A 24,905-nucleotide genomic window follows, 5' to 3' on the forward strand; every position below is an offset into this window, starting at 1 on the left:
TGTTGAGTAACATCTGCTTTCAGTTACATCGAACATTAATTCTTAACATGAGTTCCGCTTGTGCTGGGAGATTAGGAATTGTGGGAGCTGCGTTAGGTTTATTGCTGCGATTCTCAGAGCTGATTATGTGGTTCTAGATTAAATTATTTTCCTTCAATCCTGAAGAAAAACAAAGGAATTAAAACTTCTTGTTTTGCGGTTATTGAGTATATTGTGAGTTCCTGTAACTGCCTCTACAATATAACTGTAAATCGTATTGGTTTATTACAGTGGACAAAGGTCGACATTTGAATGATATTCTTATTCAAAACATTCAAAGAAACAAAAATTCAGCTACTGTTTTACCCATATTACAAAGTCGCTAAACTGATTAAAGAAAGTTTTAAAAAAAGTTGTTTTAATTATCTCTTTATGGCTTTAATTTTAGCCATAATCAGCCAGATCGCTGTCCATCATATTTTAAAATGAAGCGGACATTTTATATATAAAAATGTCTTAAAGGATATTCGTATACAGTTAGTTACATTTAGTGAAACAGAATTTTGGCAAACTGCCAATCCACTTAAAGCGATATTTCCTTTAGTGACAATGAAAGCAAAGTGTGACTCTATTTGAAGCTTAACCGAATGCACCAATAAAGAGACAAACCGGCTTCTCTTGAAAACCAAACTAATAATAAGAAGAAAAACTGCTATGCAACAAGCTGTCAAAATGCCCTCAAAAATACGAAACAATTTTCTTTGATATGGGTATAAGAAGAGGATGTGGGACACAAAAATAAAATCTTTGTTGGAAAAGACAACATGTCATCGCTTTTTTTTTTCCCTTCTGACTACAAAATTTTTACCCTTAAGAAACATTTTAAAGAATAAACCAGTTTTCTTTTATTATATACTTCTTCATGTATTTATTTCTATTTTAAAGAGATGCTTATATTATAAGGCAAGTGGTTCGCTAACGGGCATTGTATTCCTGTGAATTTCCTCCAATATTTAATGAGTAATGTTTGCCAATTTAAATGATGCAAATAAATCAAGGTTACGACTGAACAAACATAGGTAGTTAGCGAACCAGATTAGCTGCCAATGAAGCTTTATTGCCTAAATGAGATGGAAAATTTTATGATTAAATGTACTAAATAAATCAACCGGATCGAAAGTCCAGTCGCTAGAGAATGAAGGCAAATTACATTCGTCTCCTTAGGCTAATTTGAATTCCCATTGTTGAATTGCCATTCAACAATGGGCCATTGAATATTCAATAACAATTGTATGGTTCAGTTTAATTTCAACAATAGAATTTTTTAATTATTATTTTATCATTTTTATTTTTCGTAACTAAGAAAAAATCGAAATAGAACTAAAACGGACTTGTTTGTTACTTTTTTCAAAAATAATTCTGGAAAAAAAAATCTCTTGAATAAGACGATCTCCTTCTTTTATATTCTAGAATCCTAATTATCTGATTAATTTACGAAGTTTTTATTTCTTTTGAAAAATCACAAAATATTAATCGCATTTTCTAGTGGAAAGCATTAGTCCGTGTAATATTATTATTAAATATTCGTTAGTTTTCTTCCTAAATATAAATTTTCACCTTTAGCCTCAGCATAGCCAAGCCATTTATTCATTAATCTTAAGTAATTAACCGCCATATTTCACTGACGCTCTTTTTCTGAAAAACAGTCGTAAACGTGCAAAGTTTGGAAAATTTTAACCAATTAAGCGAAAGCATATTTTTTGTTATATTATGGTTGTTTTATGTAAAGTTTTCTATCGATTTCCTTAGTTGTAGAGAAGTTCGAGGTTGACAAACTACAAGCTAATTATTTTCGATTTTCGTGTACGTATTTTTAGCCAGGTCACTTGGCGATCATAGGAAGAATCGAGAACATTCAAGAAAAAAAAACACGTTCATAAAACAAAAATATTTTGTATAATATATGCATTGACTTTGTCACTAGTTGTGTTATATACAAAAAAAATATTCAATACTTTATTTACTTTTAAAATTATAGGTCGTTTAATTTTGGCATTGAGTGTTAAATGAACGTAAAGTTAGCAACAAATCAAGCGCAGGAGGAGGATGAGTCAAAAGAAGAAAGAAACAGAAGAAGACCATATGGTGTAGGGCTGACGGAAATGGATTACTGATCACCTTTTTAAGATGGATTCAGAGAGGAGTAAGAACAGGATTTCTCTCTCTCTCTCTCTCTCTATTTTTTCTGACACCATTCTTGAAAATAAAAAGAAAACGCAAGAATGGTGTCAGAAAGAAAGCGAAAGAGAAAGAGAGAGAGAGAGAGAAATCTTACACAATATTTTGAAAAAGCTTAGAGAGAATTAAAACAAATCCAAGAGAATACAAGAGAATACAATTATAAGACGAATATAACTGCTTGAAATTGCGGGTGAAGCAAATAAGACCCGCCAGTGTTGTAGTAACTGGGTATGTTTCTGGTGGGTTGCTTTTCAAAAGGAAAAAATTGGACTATCTGTGAGGAGTAACCATTCTACTTGGTTATGCGACTCGCTGGCCTACCTCACCTACAGTTGCAAAAACCCTTCTAAAAGTTCCCTTCGCGTGTGTGTGTGTGTGTGTGTGTGTGTGTGTGTGTGTGTGTGTGTGTGTGTGTGTGTGTGTGTGTGTGTGTGTGTGTGTGTGTGTGTGTGTGTGTGTGTGTGTGTGTGGTTTGTCTGTCTGAGGGTCGAAATACCCGAGCTTCCGAGTGAAAAAAAAAACCGGCTAACTCACCTTTAGTCGAAAGAGACCAGATAAAGGTTTCTTGGACGGGAATCGAACCAGATCTTTCCGATCAACGGGCTTCATCTATACCATCTACGGAGGCTCTATAACTCCTATCAGGGAGATACACAACGCACAAGCTACTTTGCGTTGTGTATTTCCCTGTATCTATAACCACCAAGACATAAACAAATTGTGAAAGGAATATTTTGAACACTATTCAATGAAGAAAACTAAAGATTTATACGAGAAGGGGGGGCATCCAGTAACAGAGGTGACTACGGAAATATCATTAATAAAGAACAAGTTGTCTAGATCCTCTTTTTCCCTATTGTCCCGATAAATTCCTATGGAATCGTGAGAGGCGCTAATTAGTGAGGACTTTGTAGTCTGTAGTATTAAAGGAGAAATGCATACGAGAAAGAAGAGGTGAATGAAAGAGGAGGTATTAACACCTGTTTAGGCAGAAAAGGAGAATGTGTAGAATTGCAGTAAATGAAACTAATGATCTTTATTTACCGAAAATTAATACTGAAGGTAAAAAATCAGCGCTAATGTAAACGTGATATACATTAGAGAATAAACAAAAAAATTGTAAATGACATCAGTGTTAAAGAAAGGTGAAGATGTAAACGGTGAAGTGAAGAGCAGGATTCGGGTGGAATAGATTAATTGGAGAAATGCCGTGGACGTACTCTTGATACGCGAATATAAATAAATGATGCAGAAAACGAAAGTTTTACAAATCGTAAATTATATGCAGCATTCAGAGTTTAAGATGATACGTCGAAAGTAGTTAAACTGGTAAAACCCAGTAAATGGAGTTCTTTCCGTACATCATTAGTGCTAACCACGGTGTTACTGCCGCTCTGAAACTCATCGCGGATGGTCTGTGCCGATTGTAGCCAGTTTTTGCAGTTTTAACACCTTCCCGTGCCTGTCAGTCATTTACAGCTGCTAACCTACGTGTTTGCCTGCACTAGTGATGCAGAACGTCTCCCTTTATTGATCACATAGCCAACCTTTGATTTTGGATGCTCCGGTTCAGCAGGAAAGACACCTATGGACATGTCACCAATGTGACAGCTCACGATGACACCTCTTTCGAAGTCACTGAGTTCACGTCGTGTTGTCATACCACCTGTATTCAACTGCTACCATGAAAAGTACTGATTCCTACTATTAGTATACCGGTTTTTATGTTATTAACAAACCTGGAGTATTCCATAACTTCAAATAACATGGATGTCAGGACAATTATTGGTAGATATCTTATATTTTACAACCCAATTCTACAAGACTAGTAATATTGCTTTTTTTTAAATTTTATTTTCATTTATTACAGAATTAATTGAGATTGACTCTTAGTAGAGTATTTTGTCATCATTATTTGGCACAAACTGCTAGTTCGGGAATCTTCCAAATTCATCAACGTTATAATAGCAGGCTATTCAATAGAAAACAAAAATGTACCACAAATCACCACAAGAACCACAAGAGAGAAAGCGTTATACGAGTATTTGGTAGAATCAGGACTCTTCTTGTAAACTCCATACAAGTATCCACAAATCATGTATTTTCAAAGGCTATTTGTTTTAAAAAAATGTACATTAGATGAACATTTTGATGTTGATTGCGGTTTCATTATTCTGACAATGCAGAACATGTTTGTGGACTTTTAGACGAGTTAAAGTTTCGAATGTAGAGCCAATCTGCTGAAGTGAATCGCTACAGTTAAACGGGGTTTTTTTATGACCTCATATTATATCTGAAAATACGGCCACTTATTTTATTAAACTTTGTTTTAATTTTTTATTTAACGGCTAGAGTGCTTCTGTCGATTTAATCGCATCCCAGCCGTTTAGCAGCGGAGGAGGTGAGTCAATAACATCTAAAATTGACAAAACTTGGAAATGTTAAGTTTAGGCCAGAAATGATCGATGAGTAATAGTATCCCGCGAATAGTAGAACAGGTCAAAGTTCCACTCACTCGTGACACTGAAATATAACCAAAAATGTGAACATGAAACCCATTGCAATGAAGTTCATGTTGCATCTCTATTTGGGGGCGCTTCCTTCTTGTGTGTGTGTGTACTGCACTTGGAACTATCCATCCAATTATTCCACGATTCAATAACTGCTTTTCTTACTCGAAGATATGTTTTAGGAACTTTGCTTTCTTTAACATTAATAAAAAAAGCGGTAATAACAACATTTCAGGTGATACTACATCCTTATGGAATTGATGTGGAACTTAATCAGCAAGCTTACATTAATACCTTCTTATATATGAAGAATATATTTCTCTTCTTACACGAGTTAAAAATAATTGGACAGTATGCAAGGAATCATATCTCGTAAGCCTTAGACCGAGATTTTTGTCATATACTAGTGCAATTAGGAAAACATTCTGCGTGACAGAATAAGCAAGCCGTTAACAACATTTCTTGGCGTGTGCTCCAGTGTCGCATATTGACTCTTTGTATAAACTTGGAGATCAGTGAAAATTGGATATGTTTAGGAAACAGAAAAATGGACTTTAAAAAGCTTACAAATGAAAAAAAAAAAGGATTTAGTGCATTCCTAATTTAGACTTAACTTGTTGAATAACTACAAGCATCCAGTTCTACAATCCAATGTACATAATACCATAAAGCGCTTTTTAGAATAAATTTAAAACTGACTTAGTAGTAAGAACAAAACTACCTCAGATGTTAAAAAAATGCAAAAGTCCAAGTAAACTGGATTCTCTGCAAAACTAAATAATGCTCTGCCAGAGAGGTTGATTCCTTCCTGTATTGTACATTACGACTGTCAAGGGAGTTTTTTTCTTCTAGAACACCCTAATTTTCGGGAATGCAAAAATACCCTTCTACTTTTGTATGAGCCCGGCTGATTCATATTCTTCTGAAAATCTCTGATAAATATTCTTCTAGACAGAGCTCGAACGGGTTCTTATATATGCACAGTACATAAACCGAATCTGTGTACAAGAATTTATGAGCAGCAATCATTTTATGTGGCTCAAGAAATTCCTCTAGACGAGACTGAACTATATTTGAATAGATGGTTCAGATTTAACAGGTACAAACTCCGAATATTGTCTGTAACATCTATATTTTCTTCTCGAAAAGGAAAAAAATACTGCGTAAATGACTTTGCATAATGTTAAATAATTCAATCTATTTATGCAAATTTGGAACAATTTTCCGATTTTTCATGTTTGGGACCTGTTGGATTCGTTAAAGGCTATGCAAACATTTAACTTCAAAGTACACATAAAGACTGAATTGTGGTTTTAAAAACTCTGAAAGATTTCGCATTTATAATAGAAATTAGACCTAGTGAAAAATTATAATTAATTAGATTTGTGGATTTTTATGAATGACAAATAAATATCAGGAACAATGAGATGTTTCGAGATTTGTGTGTGTGTGTGTGTGTGTGTGTGTGTGTGTGTGTGTGTGTGTGTGTGTGTGTTTGTGTGTGTGTGTGTGTGTGTGTGTGTGTGTGTGTGTGTGTGTGTGTGTGTGTGTGTGTGTGTGTGTGTGTGTGTGTGTGTGTGTGTGTGTGTGTGTGTGTGTGTGTGTGTGTGTGTGTGTGTGTGTGTGTTCTTTGATTTCAAGAAAGTAAAGAAAAGTGTTATTAAATAGGCTCGTGATTCATCTTATTGAATAGTGAAAGTGAAAGTAAATATTAGTATTTCAGCAAAGACCGAGAGTTTTCCACTTAAGTTTTCTACTTAGCAAGCATCTGTTATTCCCTCTAATAAATATTAATTAGCAAACATCTTTCAAAATTTAATACTAAAAGTCAATGATTTCTAAAATATTTGTATTTGCGTATTGAAAGTACATTAAAACTCTGTAGTGGATTTAAAATTAAATATGAAAGAGACATAACTTATGTGAGTACGAGGATGAATAAGTTAAGGATAATGTCAAGTTAAAAATTTTAAGAATAACGTGGGTGATCAATACCTTGCCAAATACTGACTCCCACCAAGCGGTTGGCTATTATGGATATAAACGTATGTTATAAACGTATTTCTGTCTTAGACTGTTATACTGCTCTGCATAATTCGGATCATCAGCCAGTCTTTTATGTTTCTGATCCATACGTGTGTCGATATCTTCTTTTCGTTCTCTTTATTTCTGTTCTTCCCTCTAATAAATATTTTTGAAGATTTCCATGCCTCCCTATGTGTGAATCACATATCATATTTTTCATTTCTGTATGCGTTTTTTTAATTCTATTTTATTACTAATCATCTACAAAACACTTTTGCAAGTCGATATCTCGAAAACGTCAGCCTAGTTTAATCTAGTTTTTGTTCTTTCTTGCGGTTGGTATATTTTTTATTCTGTTAAAATTTGATTCTGCAATTTTTGTCCGACAGTTCTCTTTTTTGAATTTTCGATCTGCTGTAATTCAATACCCCGAACAAGTGTAGCATTTGACTTGTTCTATAATTGAGTTTCCTATTTTAATTTTTAATTTTAAGATATGTTTTTCTCTGATAACTTTAGTTGTTGTTGTTGTTGTTGTTGTTGTTGTTTTAATTTAATGTAGGGCTATATTTTGTACTCTGTTTACTTATTTGCTATTTATTTTTGTCAATCTTTCTCCTTTTCTCAGCAATCAATACAGTATCATGTATGATACATAACACAGATGATTTAATATTTATTCCTCCTATTTTACTCCCTACAGTTCTTGCATATCCACAAAAAATTCTTCAGCGTAGGAATTGAACAGAAGAGGGGTTTTATAAACATTTGAACCTTCTCACAGAATACTACAGTGGCTGTCAGTAGCAGCATATTCCTGGAAGTTACAAATGGTTCCTGCAAGTTTCGTTAGTACAATTCTTTCCTTACAGGCCAATACGGAAATACTTTTTTTGGACTTTTTCTATTGTAATTCCATTTAAAACCTTCCTTTTATCCTCAATGACCCCAACACCTGCTGTGTACTCTTCACTTCCTGAACAGTTAAAGGTAAACTACCGCTTTCAATTTTTCAATTTTTCAATTTCTGTCTGTCTTTTCTAACTAGCTCAAACGATGTCTACACTCTAAAAAGAAGTCAGTGAACACTCTCAAATGGCAAGGTGCATTGTGCCATGTAATGGTCACGTGTTTGTAGCTGGTATTTTAGGATGAGGCTAGCTAGAGATCTTGGAATGTTAATAGATAAGAAGTTGAAGTTCAGGGGCATGTGGCAAAGATTGCAAATACAACTCAAAAAAATAATTGCAATGCTGAAAAGAACGTTCACGTGTAAAGATAAGGGTGTTATTTTGCTTCTTTACAAGGTCTTGATAAGACCTCACTTGGACTATTGTGCGCAGGTCTGGTCTCCTGGTTTCCGTTGTGATTGTGATATATTGGAGAATGTACAAAGGAGAGCATTAAAGATGATATCAGGATTGTGGAATACTGATTATGAAGACAGATTGAGGAGTTTTAGGCTGCAGACACTAGCAAACAGGAGAAAGAGGGGGTGATGTGATTTGACACTTACAAACTTCTGAAAGGCTCATACAGGATTTCTGTTAATGTAATTTTTCATTTTATGGAGGGTGGGGAAAGGACAAGAGGGCATCCTTGGAAGCTGAGAATGAATGCTGCTAGGAAGGGGGTGAGATCCAGATTTTTCTCTCATAGAGTAGTGGATGATTGGAATGGGTTTGCCATTGGATGTTTGTGTGCAAGCAGTGTGAATGAATTCAAGAACAAGTATGATAGCTGGTGCCTATTTGGCCTCCTTCGATGAGTTTCTGACTCCCTGGCGGTAACTCTTAATAATAATAATAATAATAATAATAATAATAATATTTATACCTTTCAGCTAAATTATAAAATATAACAATAAAAACTTTGACCTTTGGTAGCATTTAGTTGTTCGTTAAGTCCACCAACAGTCCTGTCTGTTGTATCAAAAGCAATTATAATTAAAAGTAAATAATTAATATTAATATTAATTACATTGTATGAATTAAAATAAAACATCTTTAATTATCTTATCTTTTAATAAATATTCCATAAGCGATTAAATGCCTTTAATTAATAAAATGATTAACATAATAATCATTACACACCATAATTTATCAAATATAAATAATTATTTAAACTCTTACATAATGATATATTTATTATAAATTTAGATGAAATGCTAACTTCTATATTGTTTCATAGCAGAATGAAATGCTCTGTTTGTAATGTACTAAAAAATAAATAACATAATGTAAGTGCATCGAAAATGAAAGGCACTCGTGCATTTGTCTTAGAAACGATTTTGAGAAGAAAGTAAATTGTAAATGAAGCAGATCAATGACCATTGCCATTTTATAGAGTGTTAGGTACCACCGCTGTATTAATAACGATTAATGACAATTTTAGTAATGTGAAAAAACAACAAAACCTAAACTAATTGTAGTTATATGATAATTGAATAATGTCTTAGAAAAAGCACGAGGGCAAATTGAAATTAGTCCAAAATAACAGAACTTGGGAAACATACCATTGAGAATGCATATGTTTTAATTACTCTCGTTTCTGATGCACGCCATAAACGTGTGACTTATAATAATAATGAGTATTTGGCCTTGACTAATCAGTTGTCGTTGCTGAATAATCTGTAAATATGAGACCTCTATTCCGATTCTGTCATCCCAAAGGAATGGTCTGTGATGATTCGATTGTGTGCTAGAAGCGTAACTGCTACAAAAGTTAGTAGAAAACTTGCAGCCCAATACGGAGATAATGGACATCACTTCTATGTATAGGTAAATGGTTCTCGTCACGTTCTCTCAGAAAGTAAGTTTTAACATTGGGAAGGGTTTCTGTGACTGTTTTTTCCTTGTTAAATTCGATACATGGGAATAACTCTTTAAAAGATTGCCATGCACATTTCAAAAGATACTACTAGCCATTATCACAATCTGAATTGATATGCGCAAAAAATAACTCAGTATAGAAGAATAGAATGCTTATTTTATTTTTTTTTAATTTTTTTATTATTAAATAAAATTTGTTGAGAAACATTGAGCATTTTTACCAAATAAGTAGCATTTTATCACACACAATAGTCTTTCAGTAGATTGCAATTCTCTTTCGCTGACTCTCCCGAAATATCTGAGCAATATTGTTTTATGACATCCCCTAAGAGATACTCATCTGGGTTCACTTTCCATACTTCAGGCTGGAAAGTGAACCCAGATGAGTATCTCTAAGGGGATGTCATAAAACAATATTATGATTTGCCACTAATCTAAGAACCTGTACATCTCAACCGGTTCAGAAATTTACTTATTTTCATTTACCTTAATGAGATAGCAATATTTCATCCGATCCATTAATGGAAGATCAAAGCTAAGAGTTGAGGTTAGCAACAACAGACCGTGTTTGCCGATTTAATTCAATAATAATAAACCAATTTATGTAATTCTGAAATTATCAGAATTACATAAATTGATCTAAGGTTTGATAGATCTGTAATTAAATTTGAAGTGTAGTACTGCACCTAAATTATTCACCTGTCCAAATACTCCCTCTTCAGATATATGACTAATGGCCTTAGAATTTCCAACAGCTGCATTATATACTGGTTATTCTCAAATCACTTCCTCTTTTCAAATCGTAATAAAAACGAATGCCATTAGATGCACTAACATTTGTGTTTTAAGGATACTTGTGACATAAGACTGAATGATGTATGCACGTAAACACAAGCAAGATATTTAATTAACCAATATTTCGGTCTGGAAATAGCAGACCATCTTCAGTGGTATTACAAGGACAGTTTTAAAAAATACAAGGTGGAATACTAACAATAGATCGTTAAAAATAGAACACTCCGCGTGATGTTATATCACTAAGTATTAAGTATAAAACGGAATATTTTGAAGTAGAGAGATGATTGGAAAAAAAATTAATGGGTAATCTTGATTAGAACTTTCCCAGATTTTTGATATAGATATACAGTCATTACGATTCAGGTTGGGACGATGGAGCAGGGCCTCCACGCTTTCCTTGAACAAACGTTCGAACCTATAAGGACTCGCCTCTTACATAGATCCCGTTATAGGTTAGAACGTTTCTTCAAACCTTATTCAGTACGTCATATATTACTAAAGCCCATACTCATGTCATAGTTAAGTTATCCTAGAAGATATCAGTGATTTGAGAACACTAAATGTTGTAATGAAAGCAGAAAATTTGCTCATGATCAACGTAGTCAGTTTTCCGACAGATTTGGGAGATGGATCGCGCAATGATAACCAGTAAGCAAGTTAAGCAGGTCAAGTTTTAGGTTAAAATGTATTATATGTAGAACTCCAACGCAAATAATTATGACAAACTTAGAAAACAAGTTACAACAGTGACATCATAAGCTTAAGGATAAGGCCTTTGCATTATATGAGAGATAGTCAAAGAATGTTTCAGAGAAGCAATATCAGATTATATTCTCATTTAATTCCCATCCGGATAAATCATTAGGAATTAAACGGATGAGCAGAATCATTAAGCATTAGCTACTTAAAAAGAAAAATATTATGACACGGTATAAATAGAAATATGATGACAAAGATCATGAGCAATACAAGGCAAACGAAAATCGAGTAATCAACTCCTCGAGCAAGGAAGAATTAGATAATGAGAGGGAATTAGCAGAGCTGAGTGAAGGAAGTCTCAAAGAGATCTCTAGCTACGCTAGAAGTAAAAGAAATGATTATTATAGTAGACAGCGTTGATGAATGCAGATAGCAAGAATGTGATAGCAGAAGAAATAGTTGAATTACTGAGTGATTGCTTTGCCAGTCCGTATCATCCAGGTGTATCTAACACAGTAACTGATGTGATGAGAAGGGATGTGAGAATAAAGGTAAATGAACTGGAGGTGCATAGGATATTTACGAAATATTCTCGTGAATACAGAAACCGAATTAGACGGAACATCGTTTCGTCTATTAAAATGACAAGAGACAGTGTCTATGATCTATCTTTTTAATTTAAATCTCACAGATTCCCAAAGGAGGAGGAGGAATGAAAGCGGGGCAGTTGTTCGCTGATGATTCTAAACTGGGTAGGCAATAGAAATTAAAGTAATGTAAAGATTTTGCAACAGACTGGAATACACTGATATTATGGTAAAGGATAACGATAACCAGATCAGCATGGCGAAGGACATTATGAGTTGTGTATTACATTGACTGGATTACACTGTAAGAAGCTAATGAGGGTAAGGATGTAGGGATGATGGTTGGCAGAAAGTTCGAGAGACGTGTTGGGAAAAATGGACAAAATAGCACAAAACATCACTTTTGGATATTGGAAAGCATAATAACAATTTAGGATAAAAGTATTGTTATTTTGAAGATTTGTTGCGATCACATCTGGACTCCAATGATGTGATTTGCTCTCCTGAGTTTCATGAAGATGAGAAACGACGGAAAGAATTCAAAATAATGTACTTAAAATTCAAGAAATTGTACATAATTCAAGATAAGTATAGAATTCGTACATAATGTACATAATTCAAGATAAATATAGAATTCGAGAATGTATAGAATTCAAGATAATGGAACATAAAAGGAAAATATAAGCAGCCATTATTAACATAAGTAGGTTTCCCACGATCAGTTCTAGGACTTCATGATAGTAGAGTATTTTTTGAAAACGGCTGTTTAAAATATTTATGGCAAAACTATCTCCGATTTCCGGATAAATTAAATATTTTGTAGCAGAAAATCATCAAAATATTTTATTTTTAAATAATAGAAGAATTTATGAAAAATTAGTGTTTCCCTTTTTATTACTTTGATACAAAAATGCGAAACTTTTGTTCGAGTTTCGATAAATATGATAAATAAATTCAGAATTTGGTGGTGAAGAGAAATTTTAATTTTTTTTTTCTCAATTATTTTAAATGATACACGATTGGTATCCATCCGATTCCATCTTAATTTTCGTGTTAGCCTCGATGGATTGTCCATGACCAAGTAACTTGGTATGTTAGAAATCTGCTCACTGCTGATGATAAGGCATCAAATTATATAGCAGATAGGATTAACTATCTGCTATATAATTTGATGGATTAAAAAAAAAGAGCTACGGAGGTTCCGTGAATGTTTTCAATTTTATAATTTAGAAAAGATCGCAAATGATTTAGTGCTTTATGTGTCAGCAATGAAAAAATATTTAGCGTGTGTTTTAACTTTACTTTCTTAATAACCTGTCTTGAAATAAGTAAACTATTGTGATTTAAAACCACATTTTAAAACCACATTTCTATTTCAGCCTCTATCCGAGGACCCATATTTGACTATGAGCCTCCAAATTACGTCCAATTCGATAACTCCACGGGTTCGGTCATTAGGTGTTCTGCGAAGGGTGTTCCTGTTCCCGATATACGTTGGGAAACGAAAGAGGGATCCATCGCTCGAGATGTTCCTGGACTGCGTTTCGTACGTCCGGACGGAGCTATTGTATTCTCTCCATTTCCAGCCGTCCAGTATCGTCGTGATGTTCACGACACGACGTATAGATGTGTAGCGTCTAATCTTGAAGGCAAACTTGGTAGCAGGGACGTCAGAGTTCGAGCAGGTAAAAAATCTTTAGAGTTTCTCTGAATTGTGAAATACCTTTAAATCTTGATTATTCTGTTCTAGAATTCTTTCGTATTCATTTTTCGATAGAACATTGTTGTTTAAATTAAGGGGATAAAAATCCCTTATTATTTTGCAGCAAGTATGCGAAACTCTGAGATCGAAAACTATGATCTAAGAGTTTCATGCCGAAGAACTATCGGCGAATCCAAGCGTAAGTGAACACCTGGTAGTACAACACCAAGGCAACTCCAAGCAAAGGTGGAGCAAGTTCCCTCACTATTCTTGATATTTTCTCATAATGTAAAACACAACTCCTAGGAGATGTAATACTGCCTTACATTATGAGGAGAGGTCACTACCCAGACCGGTTTCAACCTTTTTTGAGGTCTCATCAGTGAGTACGTAGACCTGGATGATATCAAAGTTTAAGTGAAAAGAACTTACATACCTTCACTATACGAATGCCAGAAAGGTGTGCCCATATATTATAACTAAGATAAAAAGCCAAACGGCTTTTTATCTTTTTTATCCCCTTAATTTAATTAACTTCGCCAGAAAAAATAGCCGTTTGTCTTTTTATCTTAGAACATTGTTGTATGTTGAATAACGACTTTGATGTTCATATCATCATGACGTATTTTTAAATGAAAATGTTTTTATGCATAAAATATATTTTACTTTTTAAGTATTTTAGCTTATATTTGAAATATTATATATTTCAAATATATAATATTTCAAATAAAAATTAATATTTCAGGGTTTTCAGTTTTTAATATTTTCATCATAATAAAAAGTTACTGAAAACATATAGTAAAAATAAATTAATTTTCTAAAACTGCCAAATATTGTACGAATTCCAATACAACTTTAGTCTTTGATATTTCTATCACAAAGATTCCGTTTTTATAAATTAAAATGTCTTCATTAGTATAAGATACTTTTTGTTTCAAATCTTTATTTTAGATAGTAATTACGAATTACCCAAGTATTATCGCTAAACTTTCGTATAATGTTTGAAATTTTCGAAAAAAAATTTCTTTTTTTACTTTTGTTTTCAATAACTTCTGAATATGACGAGAATATTAATTAAAAAAAACTGTTAACAAAAAGCATTTTCTTTTCCAACGTGCCTTTGAGAAAAGAAGATATTTATTATCGCAAATTTGGAAGTGAATTGAGTGTACTTGCAAAGTACTGAAGTACTCAGTGTACTTTGAAGTACTTTGAGCACTTCAGTACTTTCACTCTAAATAAACTCACTCGACTAATCTTCAATCAATGTGTACGAAAGAAAGTTTCGGTGACACAAAAAAGTAAATAGTAGCATTAAAACACGAATTTAAGAAACAAGATTTTAAATTACTACTATCAAGTGTATATTTAAAAATTATACTTTTTGTTATGTTAAATTTAAATTTGTTAAGATCATGAGTTTTCGAATATAGAATCGCATTAGAAGAAGGGTATACAAATCCATTCTGTTATCTTTCGTTTCAAAACCTGAGTCATTTTCGGGATCGTTTTGGTTTATTTTTGTTTCATTTAAATAGACTCACGTGCTGGAAAGAACCTCTCATGTTACTTAGGGGAAAAAAAAAACAGTACTAATGAAAACAAGTATTAGGTTTCACTTGAAAATTAAATTAAATAAAAAAGAAGAAAATTATTCTGAATCCGCCCATTTAGCAGACCCGGAACTTGTTAATTCTAATTCTCTTAAGCAAGTAAAAAAAAAAGTAAATCAAGACAATCGGAGAACAAAGATAAGTATCGAAGTGATCTTATCTTCAAATGTATCCAGAAACAAACTTGTATAATTCTAAAACAACTCTGTCATGTTTTTTTTCTTTAATTTCCTAACGAAATGTTACAAGTAATCTAAAATGTGACCAACGTGCTCGCAGTATCGCGTGCTTCGTCATTTGCCTGTAATGTTTTAGGTTTTCGCTTGCATAAGCGGTCGTAAAATTTAACTTGCGTTCTACAGAAACACAATCGTTCCTGTGTGTGTGTGTGTGTGTTTCATTCTGCAAGCAGATAGCAAAAGTTAAAAGGAAGTAAAATCAATCGTTGGGGGGGGGGGGAGGATAGAGATAAAGCACGCTAAGAAGTAATTTGAATTGTGTCCATTCGGCTTTTCACTGAATGCAAGTAACGTGTCGCACAGTTTTCCTTCGTGTGTTTCTTAAGCATTACGTTTCTTTCTTTCTTTCTTCGGACTTTTCGTGATTATTTCCCATCAGTTCAATGGATAATAGATTCTAACAGCTCTCTAAGAAAGTGCTAAATATAGAAATTAATCAGTAAAGAATGCGAGATAATAAAAGTTGAGCCGAAGCACAAAATTGCATTCTTGATGCTAACTGTAATGGAGTAAATTGCGAAATGGGAGAAATTATTACCGATGTGTCGTTTAAACTTTAATGCCTGAGAATGGGTTATGCACGAATTTAATTTTGTGTTTCTCTGTGTACTCACCATTGCAGCTACGATAGTTGAAATCACTGAAGAATTCAACTTATTAAATCTCTCTCTGAGCAAGAATACGTAAAATAGTACGACTAAAAAACTTTTCTGAAAATTGATATCTTTTAACTTTTTTGTCATTCAAAAACGAACTTTTAATTTATTTTTTTAAAGTATTGAATTACTCCTAATATATGAAATTTTTCTCATTCTTCTATCTTCTCTACAAGCTTTTGGCATCTCGGATTAGACCAAAGAAATAGTTTCTTACTTTATATAGTACACAGTGTATTAGATTATTTTCAGGAGATTTTTCCATCTTTGAATGAAGTTTATAATTTTAGGAAAATAAAATAAACAACATTTCTTGTGATTTTGCATTGCAGCTACCTAACTCAGTAAAGGAAAAAAAGTCTATAGAATTTCGTTTATTTTTTCCCTCAAAATTATAAATCGCTGTTAGGATTCACAAATTATACAATATAAAAAAACAGGTCAGAACAAGTTATCAGCAATTAGCGTAAAAATCTAGCATTCATCATTACCAGTATCTGCAGAAATAATCTATACAATGTAAGTGAATGAGTTGAAGTAATTCCTAATTTCTTTCAGCATAGATCCACCTTTATTAATTTACTCTGATCTTCCTGACAATTATTATTTTTCATAAGTTGAAGTTGAACGTGATTTCTCGATAATTCAGGTTATTATAGGTCAAGAAAGCAATTTTCTTTCTTCCTGAAGTCAATATGCAAATAGCCTTGCAAGCAGTCGGTTATTAAGATTGTCTGATGCTTAAAAAGAGAGAAGTATTATAGGAGTTTAGCAGGGGGGGGGGGGCTGTGTAATAGTACACCGATGGCTGTATTGCATCGCAATACGTCAATTTATCTTTGCTTTAATTATTAAGATATGAAAACAAACTGAATGTTGAGTTTTATTTAGGAGTTTAGCGATTTAAATTAACCATACCTGGTATAAGAAATATATATCAAAATAATCATAGCACCAAATTTTACTCCATTTTTAATTTTAACATGACTTTTTTAAGTTCCTTAAATTAAATTATGACAATTTAATTTCATTTGTCTGCTTGTTTTAATGTTTCTTATTTCGAAACTAATAATGGAGTTCCGTTATTAGTTTGGATGGATGATATGAGTGCCTGGACGTTGGTTCTTCTCTCTCACTTAAGTTCTTTAAGTTCTTTCACGAATTAAATTAATAAACGAATATTTTGCATTAGTCACCAAGGTATCTTCATGGGCACAGTGAAATATACTGAACACTTGCACGTAAGCACACTAGTAAGAAAGCAAACACTCTGTAAACTCCAACAGTCGTAACATCGCCCTCTATGGGTGCGGTGATGGCATTTGCTTAAGATCTCAAAATAACAGTCTCCTAGATTCTTGATAATTTAGAAGTCTGTTTTTGCCTTCCTACTAGTGTGTATCTTCTTAAATATATTATTGATAAATATATTTCCTTCTATCCATAAAGATACTTTGGTGACCACGGCTAAATATTGGCTTATTAATCTAATTAGCTAAATAAATTTAAGTAGTTAATTATTAGATTTACTGTTTTTCTACTAAATAATATGAGTATTAATGAAGCAACTTTTTTCATTAGTTGTGATAGCATAAATGTTCAATAAGTTGATCAAAGTTTAAAAAGTTTATGTAGAGAAACGAATAAGAACTTTCAGTTCTAAAGAATAATAATTAAATTCAATTATAAAATTTAAAAAAAATTAAGAACAAGTTGTAGTTTAAAAACAGCTGTGTGATAGACGAGAGGTGAGTGGTATTTACTGTTAGTTTAATTTTCAATTACTCCTTTGCTGTCATTTTTTTAAACTTTATAACAATAAACATTTTGAAATTTACACTATTTTACACAAGTTAAAGCAACATAATTCCTTTAAATATTTGTTAAAATGATAAATGTATAACTCTTACACCAAAATCTTTTAATACTATTGATTTATTATAAATCTTATAGTTTTCTGAATAACTTTAGATTGGGATCAATCGCCCGTGAGATGCGGTGATTGATTCATTCAATCCAATACCCTTGGAGGGTAATGGATGGCAATTCTGTAGCCAATGAAGTTCTAACTGAGGCTGGGATATTGCTGTTACCCTCCTGCCATGATCAGAGCTTTAATAGCTCAATAACACCTTATCCCTACACTGTCCTCTACAGATAACGGGGAAGATGAAAAGCATTCTTGCTTCGCCCCTTTAAGCCAGTCCTTATTATAAGGACTATGAGGAATAACTTTAAATCGAGAAAATAGAATCAATCGACCGTGAGATGCGGTGATTGATTCATTCAATCCAATTCCCTTGGAGGGTAACGGATGGCAGTGCTGTAGCCAATGAAGTTCTAACTGAGGCTCGGCTATTGCTGTTACCCTCCTGCCATGATCAGAGCTTTAATAGCTCAATAACACCTTATCCCTACACTGTTCTCTACAGATAACGGGGAAGATGAAAAGCATTCTTGCTTCGCCCCTTTAAGCCAGTCCTTATAAGGACTATGAGGAATAACTTTAAAATAAGCTACTTTTAAAATATCAAAACCATCGCTGATCTTTTTTAAATAAATATTAAAATACATGTAATTTCCGCCAAAATTTGTTCATATCTGAATATCTTCTAGTCATTTTTAATGTGCTATTTGCTTCATTTTTATATTTTAATCGGTAATGATTTGCATTTACATTTTGCAAACTGATAATGAAAATAACATTTTGAACCGAATCATTCAATCCAATTTCGTAGGCATTACCACGATAAAGAGAGCGAATAATCATAAAGATATGTGCATATAATTATTGTATTTAGACACCCTTTAGCACATAAAATTACGAATTTGAAAAATGACTCCCTGAAAAGTAGAAATTGATTCGAAATCCTAATTAATATTCTTAGTCTGGAGTAAAAATCGAGCCGACGCCACACACACAAAAAAATCTCTAGAATTAATTTTATAAATGTGAGGTGCGGCAGGGCTAATTAAATGTAAGTAATTTATGGGTTTGATACTTTTTTAATGCATTAGGAATGGCAGATTCTGAAATACCGAGGTTATTGCGGTAATTCATTTTATGTGCTGTTTGTCCTTGACTGTTACGTATAAGCAAGCTGTAGAAGAAGTGAACTGTTAGCTGCCGGATGAAAACAAGTATTTTTTTAAAACCAATCTGTGGAATGAAATCATGGCAAAATGATTCTTCGTTTGACATATGGAGTCATTTCAGTGTACACTTTCCATTACTTAGACCAAATACAACCTATTAAACTAAGTCATTTTACCCAAGATCGCTGAAAGCTTATAAGAAAGAATGTTTGATTAATTAAAGAAAATGAGAATATGTAGGATAATTCTTTACATATAATCATTATTTTTAAAATATATATTAAAATAAAAGTTTAATTCATAATTTAAAAATAATTTTTTAAAATATAATTTTGATTTTGGAAAAGAGTTACTAAATTTTAATTTTTAACATTATATACTTATCAAAATATTCAATAACTATTCAATAATCCTAATGTTTTTCCGTACGTTATTATTATGAGGAAGGAGATGCGGTGATTAATCCTTGGAGGGTAATGGATGGCAATGCTGTAGCCAATGAATTTCTAACTGAGGCTCGGCTATTGCTGTTACCCTCCTGTCATGATCAGAGCTTTAATAGCTCAATAACACCTTATCCCTACACTTTCCTCTACAGATACAGATAACGGGGAAGATGAAAAGCATTCTTGCTTCGCCCCTTTAAGCCAGTCCTTATAAGGACTATTTCGGACGTTATTATTATGGAAGGACGGAACTGAATGGTTCCTGACTGAAAAAGTCCTTTTTAGGACTTCCAGGGTAACAAATGGCAATGCTGTAGCCAATAAAGTTTTAACTGAGGCTCGGCTATTGTTGTTACCCAGCCATGACTACGAGCTTTTTAGCTCAATAACACCCCATCCACACAGATTATCTTCATTCAGATGACGGGATAAAGAGTCAAGGACTCAGTCCATCGCCCAGTTCTTTTAAGAACGTTATTATTACGAATTAATCGACCGTAAGATGGGTGATTAAAATATCCTTGAATGGCAATGCTGTTGCCAATGAAGTTCTAGCTGAGGATCGGTTATTGCTGTTACCCTCTTGCCATGATCAGAGATTTAATAGCTCAATAACACCTTATCCCTACACTGTCCTCTACAGATAACGGGGAAGATGAAAAGCATTCTTGCTTCGCCCCTTTAAGCCACTCCTTATAAGGACGTTATTATTACGGAAAGAATCGACCGTGAGGTGCGGTGATTAATACTCTTGGAGGGTAATGGATAGCAATGCTGTAGCCAATGAAGTTCTAGCTGAGGATCGGTTATTGCTGTTACCCTCTTGCCATGATCAGAGATTTAATAGCTCAATAACACCTTATCCCTACACTGTCCTCTACAGATAACGGGGAAGATGAAAAGCATTCTTGCTTCGCCCCTTTGAGACAGTCCTTATAACGACGTTATTAATGCGATTGTGTTATTGGTTTTTAATCAATAAACTAATCAATTGAGAAATTGGCTAAATTCGTGTACGTGATCGAAATTAAATTTACAAAGAATTTTCTTTAAATAACTATTTTCAAGTTTAAAGATGCTTTTGTGAAATCGAGAAGTTCATTACTAACCGTCAGTTACAGTTCCAGGTTTCTTGACATTATCTTCATTAAATCGATAGCTGCCAGACAGTTATAAGGATACGTCATAACTCAACTGCCTACCTTGACCGTATCGAATATAAGTTCTTACATCCGAGTTTCCATTTAGCTAATATACTACACTGAGTTTCTTACAGTGGTCGTTTATCACCGGGCTTAGGAAAGTCATTTTTATAACTGCTGTTAGAAGTTTAAAATGCTGACGGTGTTTGTTTTCATTTTCAGTTGAGATGTGAGATTCATCTCAGAAACTTATACAGAGAAGCTATTTGAAACAGGTTATGATGTGGAATACACGCCCAAATATGTAATTACTAGAGTGTTTAATATAAATTAGTCTCGGAAACATGTAGAATACATATTTCTATAAGTATTCAGAAATGTTTGCAATCAGGTTCAATTATTTATTCGCAAAACCTTCGACGTATGTAAAGATTTTTTTTAAATTTTATTTTGTTAATTTTTTCTTAAATATTTTGGCTTCTTAAAAATTTGTTTCGCATAACTGAAACATGACTCTATTTTTTATCGCAAAAAAACTCACTAAAGGCTTTTTATGTAAACTTGTAGTTGCATTAGTACTTAGGTTAAGAATTTTGTTTCTTTATTTTATTTTTGTTAACTTTTGTGATTTTATTCATATTTACATAATACGGAAACTCTGCTCTAAAGAACCAACCGAAGAATTTTTTCAGACACTTTATGCCTCCAATAAGGGGGGGGGGGCGGCGCTGGTCTAACACTGGATTATGAAATTCATCTCCCACATGAAGACAACTACAAAAATCTATGCTCACAACGGGATTCGATCCCGCAGTCTGTTGGCTAACCATTCGGCCAACCAGGCCAGATTTAATTTAGGTAGCAACAGTCCTTTCTGTTAGGTATGTCAATGTAAATATTTGTTTGTCGCTCGTAATCTCTATCGTCATCGCTGGTTCGAAATCTAATCTAGGCCTTTACATTTCTTTTCATCTGAAATGAATTATGCGAGGGAAGGCTATCTATTAATAGAGGCCAAAGATTTTTACCTTACTAAAACTCGGGGGTACAAGGTCAATTAGTCAAGAAGAACGAGTGATTAACAAACATAAAACACTGCCTCGTGTTCTGAAATATTCAGTGTAATTTCACCAAATCAAACCATTAAACCGTTAAGATTGCATTTTTTACACATTTATATCGTTCAAATGTAAATAATAATAATAAAAAAAAATAAATGATAAAAATCTCACCGATATTCAGAAATAAGAGATCATTTCATTTTCTCCCTCTACAAATAATGAAACATAGAAATTATTCTATTAATGAACAAATAATGCACTATGTGATTATAAAAAGAGCTCATCATCGTTTGTTCGATCTCTTGTAGGCTTTCCCAAGCAAATGAGAATAGTGTGCCACTCGAAGAAAAGCCATTGCACATTTTGCAGTAATTCCGTTGCTTATTTTCAAAATATATTTTAATAAGAACTAATTAGCATCATAATTTACATTATATTAAACATAAAAATCAATGGTTGTTTGTTTGTTTATTCTTAAAAAATATAGATTACTTTTTATATAAGAGACACACACACACACACACACTTTGTGCTTGCGTACGTAAGTACGCTTTCTCAGTTGCATATGTGAATATGTGATAGAGTTAAGAGTTATGGTCGGATTGCTTATTTTGTGGATAAGAAAAGAACAAGATTCTGGTGGGGGGGGGGGGGTAAAACCCGTCAGCAGTATATGGGACTGGCTAACTCAGTCTTGAATTCAAGAGTCCTTATAATGGATTCGAACCTACCTAGTTTTAACCACGTTTTTTTCCTATCATGACGATGCAGAAATCAAAAAAGCTTCCAAGAAATTATTGCGGTTCTTATGAATTTCAAAATTTCGGTTATTTTATTTTTATTTATTTTTTCTGAATAATATTTGGATTTAATAGAGTGGAAAAAATCAGCTTCAGTGCTTCCAGAGTTTTCTCGTCAATATAAGCAATAACCCACAAGTATTCATATTCCAATTTTCCGCCCCACTCCTCACCCAACATTACTATTTAATTTATCCGTTTAAAAAATGTATTCATGGTTATCGTGCATCCCAAATTCATTCAAGTATCAAACACGTAGATAATTGTTTTCTGCTTAAATCCTTCTTTATAATAGCAGAGTCTTTTACCATACACTTTAAGGCACTTCGAATTGCCTGAAAACACAGCGCTATGCTAAACAGGTGTTTGTCAAACACTATCTATATGTAAATACGAGCAAGTATTTTATATTTGGGTATACGAAATCTCCGAAAGGTCATGAATTATGTATTTGAATTTTCACGTGTTTCTTTACATTCGGTTTTCCTGTGAGACCTCATTTAGTTTTTTTTTTTTTGAAGTTGTCGAGATTCATCAGGTGACGATACTTTCAGAGAATAAGAGAATGAAGACAAAATCTTTAGAGAGACACTAATTGTTATATCTTTGATGCATAGGACGTTACCTGTTTATTTTAATTATAGTTGATGATTTCATAATGGTAAACGTAAATCTCAGGATTCACTAACCGATTACCAATCATTCGTCTCTCTCTCTCTCTCTCTCTCTCTCTCTCTCAACTTTCGTTTGTAATTGACAGTGTCCTCACTTGTATTATGTGGCCTTATATAATTCATGACCATGAGCCATCCCTCGATCTTCTACAGTTTTATAATGTGGAGAGATAAAAAAATCGTTAATCTCTCGAATCAAGGTCTGATAGTTTATATTCAACTTTTTATTAGATACAGCCAACATTTCTGTCATGATCTTTACTTTTGACTACTGTATATATATTTTTGATCATGAAACTTTTGGATCATAATCTAATTTTAAAAAAAAAATACCTGGTACTTGATTCTTGCAAAAAAAAATAAAAACAGTGAACGTAAAAAATGATTGCGTCCATATTGAATAGAAGATTATGATTAGCATGAATCACTGGAAAAGTGATAAGTTGTCACTGAAGTTTAAGCTTTCTGTTTATATATTTGACTGCTAACCCCTTTAAAGATTTTCTAGAAAGAAAAAGAGAATATATTTGTTTCCGTAGCATTTATATTATCTTCGGGTAAATAAATGTCTTTTTCTTGACATTTTTGAGCTTTCTGGTCTGATAGTCTCCTCATGCTCTTTTGGGTTCTGTTTTTTCCTTATAATTTAGTTTCTGAGATAAATCGGTTGCTCGTCGATGGCTAATGCATTATTTAAGAATAATGCATTAGTCATTTTCTTGAACATTGCATATCAGTGATCAATGATAATATAAAGGCTCGGAGCTCCTAGGATGCGGAGCGATAGCCTATGCTTTTTTTTTTCACCCCATCTTTGAGGATCTCATGTCCAAGTTGACTAAAATAGTACCCACCAGCGGTTCACAAACGCTAAACCGCTCTTCCTGCAGTCTGCGATGGTGCCTCTCTAGTAGTCGGTTAGGTCTAAACCATGTCTCCATTTCAGCATTGCCGCCAGTATATCTTACCGTTTAATCAACTGGAGTGAGAAAAATCTCAGATGTGTGAGCTCAACGTCATTAAAAGACGGGAGCATGATGGCTCAAAGCGACATAAGAAATAGACATACGAGTACTACAGAATCTGATGCAAGAGAAAAGCCATGAGCGTGAAGGTTATCCATTTCTCCTCTTCTACATCAGTGGATTTTTAACCACGAGATTTTAGGACTCTACAGTTGTAAACGGTTAGTATTAAAATCGCGTTTTACCTCTCTATGATAAAAATGAATTAAAAAGAAGGGCTATGATGGCAAACGATTCGATGCGTAGGCTATGTAGAAGGAATGGATGTGAATTTTCGGATGTGTGGAGTGAGTTTGAGGGAAAATTGTATTTGTATAAGAGGGATGACCTACACCTGAATGCGTTTGGTATCAAGAGTCCGGAAAAACTAATAACTGGTATGAGACCTAACACAGAGAGGCAGGGAAACTAAATTATAAACGGAGGAATGGTATGAATGTGAGTGTAAGAGCGACAATGTTTTATAACTGGGTTAATGAAGGGAATGGGTTTTGTCATGGAAATGTTGACGAGTGTTTGTATTCGTCCGGTTCGGATCCATCAAATGTGTGCAAAGATGTCTAGACGTGTAAGGCATTAGAGAATAATAAGATCTGCAAGTTGTCCAACTGTGTCAGGCAGACTGCAAACAATAGTATACAAAAGAACATTCAGGTAGATTATTATGTCTGTACACGAATGCTAGGAGTATCAGAATCAAAGGGATAGAGTTTGTTGCCTTAGTCAATATGTTGCGACCTCAGATTGTAGGAATTAGTGAGACCTGGCTATCAGAATCAGA

At 33.4% G+C, this 24,905-nt stretch overlaps 1 protein-coding gene across 1 annotated transcript in view; it reads left to right on the forward strand.

The window, feature by feature from the left end:
- Positions 1–24,905, forward strand: part of LOC150097489 (cell adhesion molecule Dscam1-like) — a 396,227-nt gene that overhangs the window by 93,820 nt on the left and 277,502 nt on the right. The window contains exon 2 of the mRNA XM_090407275.1: positions 13,050–13,355. Within this exon, the coding sequence (XP_090263401.1) occupies positions 13,050–13,355 (306 nt within the window). The remainder of the gene's footprint in view (positions 1–13,049; positions 13,356–24,905) is intronic.

The sequence above is a fragment of the Typopeltis vanoorti genome, chromosome 17 (genome assembly GCF_054136105.1).
Source record: "Typopeltis vanoorti isolate ZY-2024b chromosome 17, IOZ_Tvanoo_1.0, whole genome shotgun sequence".
In the NCBI taxonomy this organism is placed as follows: Eukaryota; Metazoa; Arthropoda; class Arachnida; order Uropygi; family Thelyphonidae; genus Typopeltis; species Typopeltis vanoorti.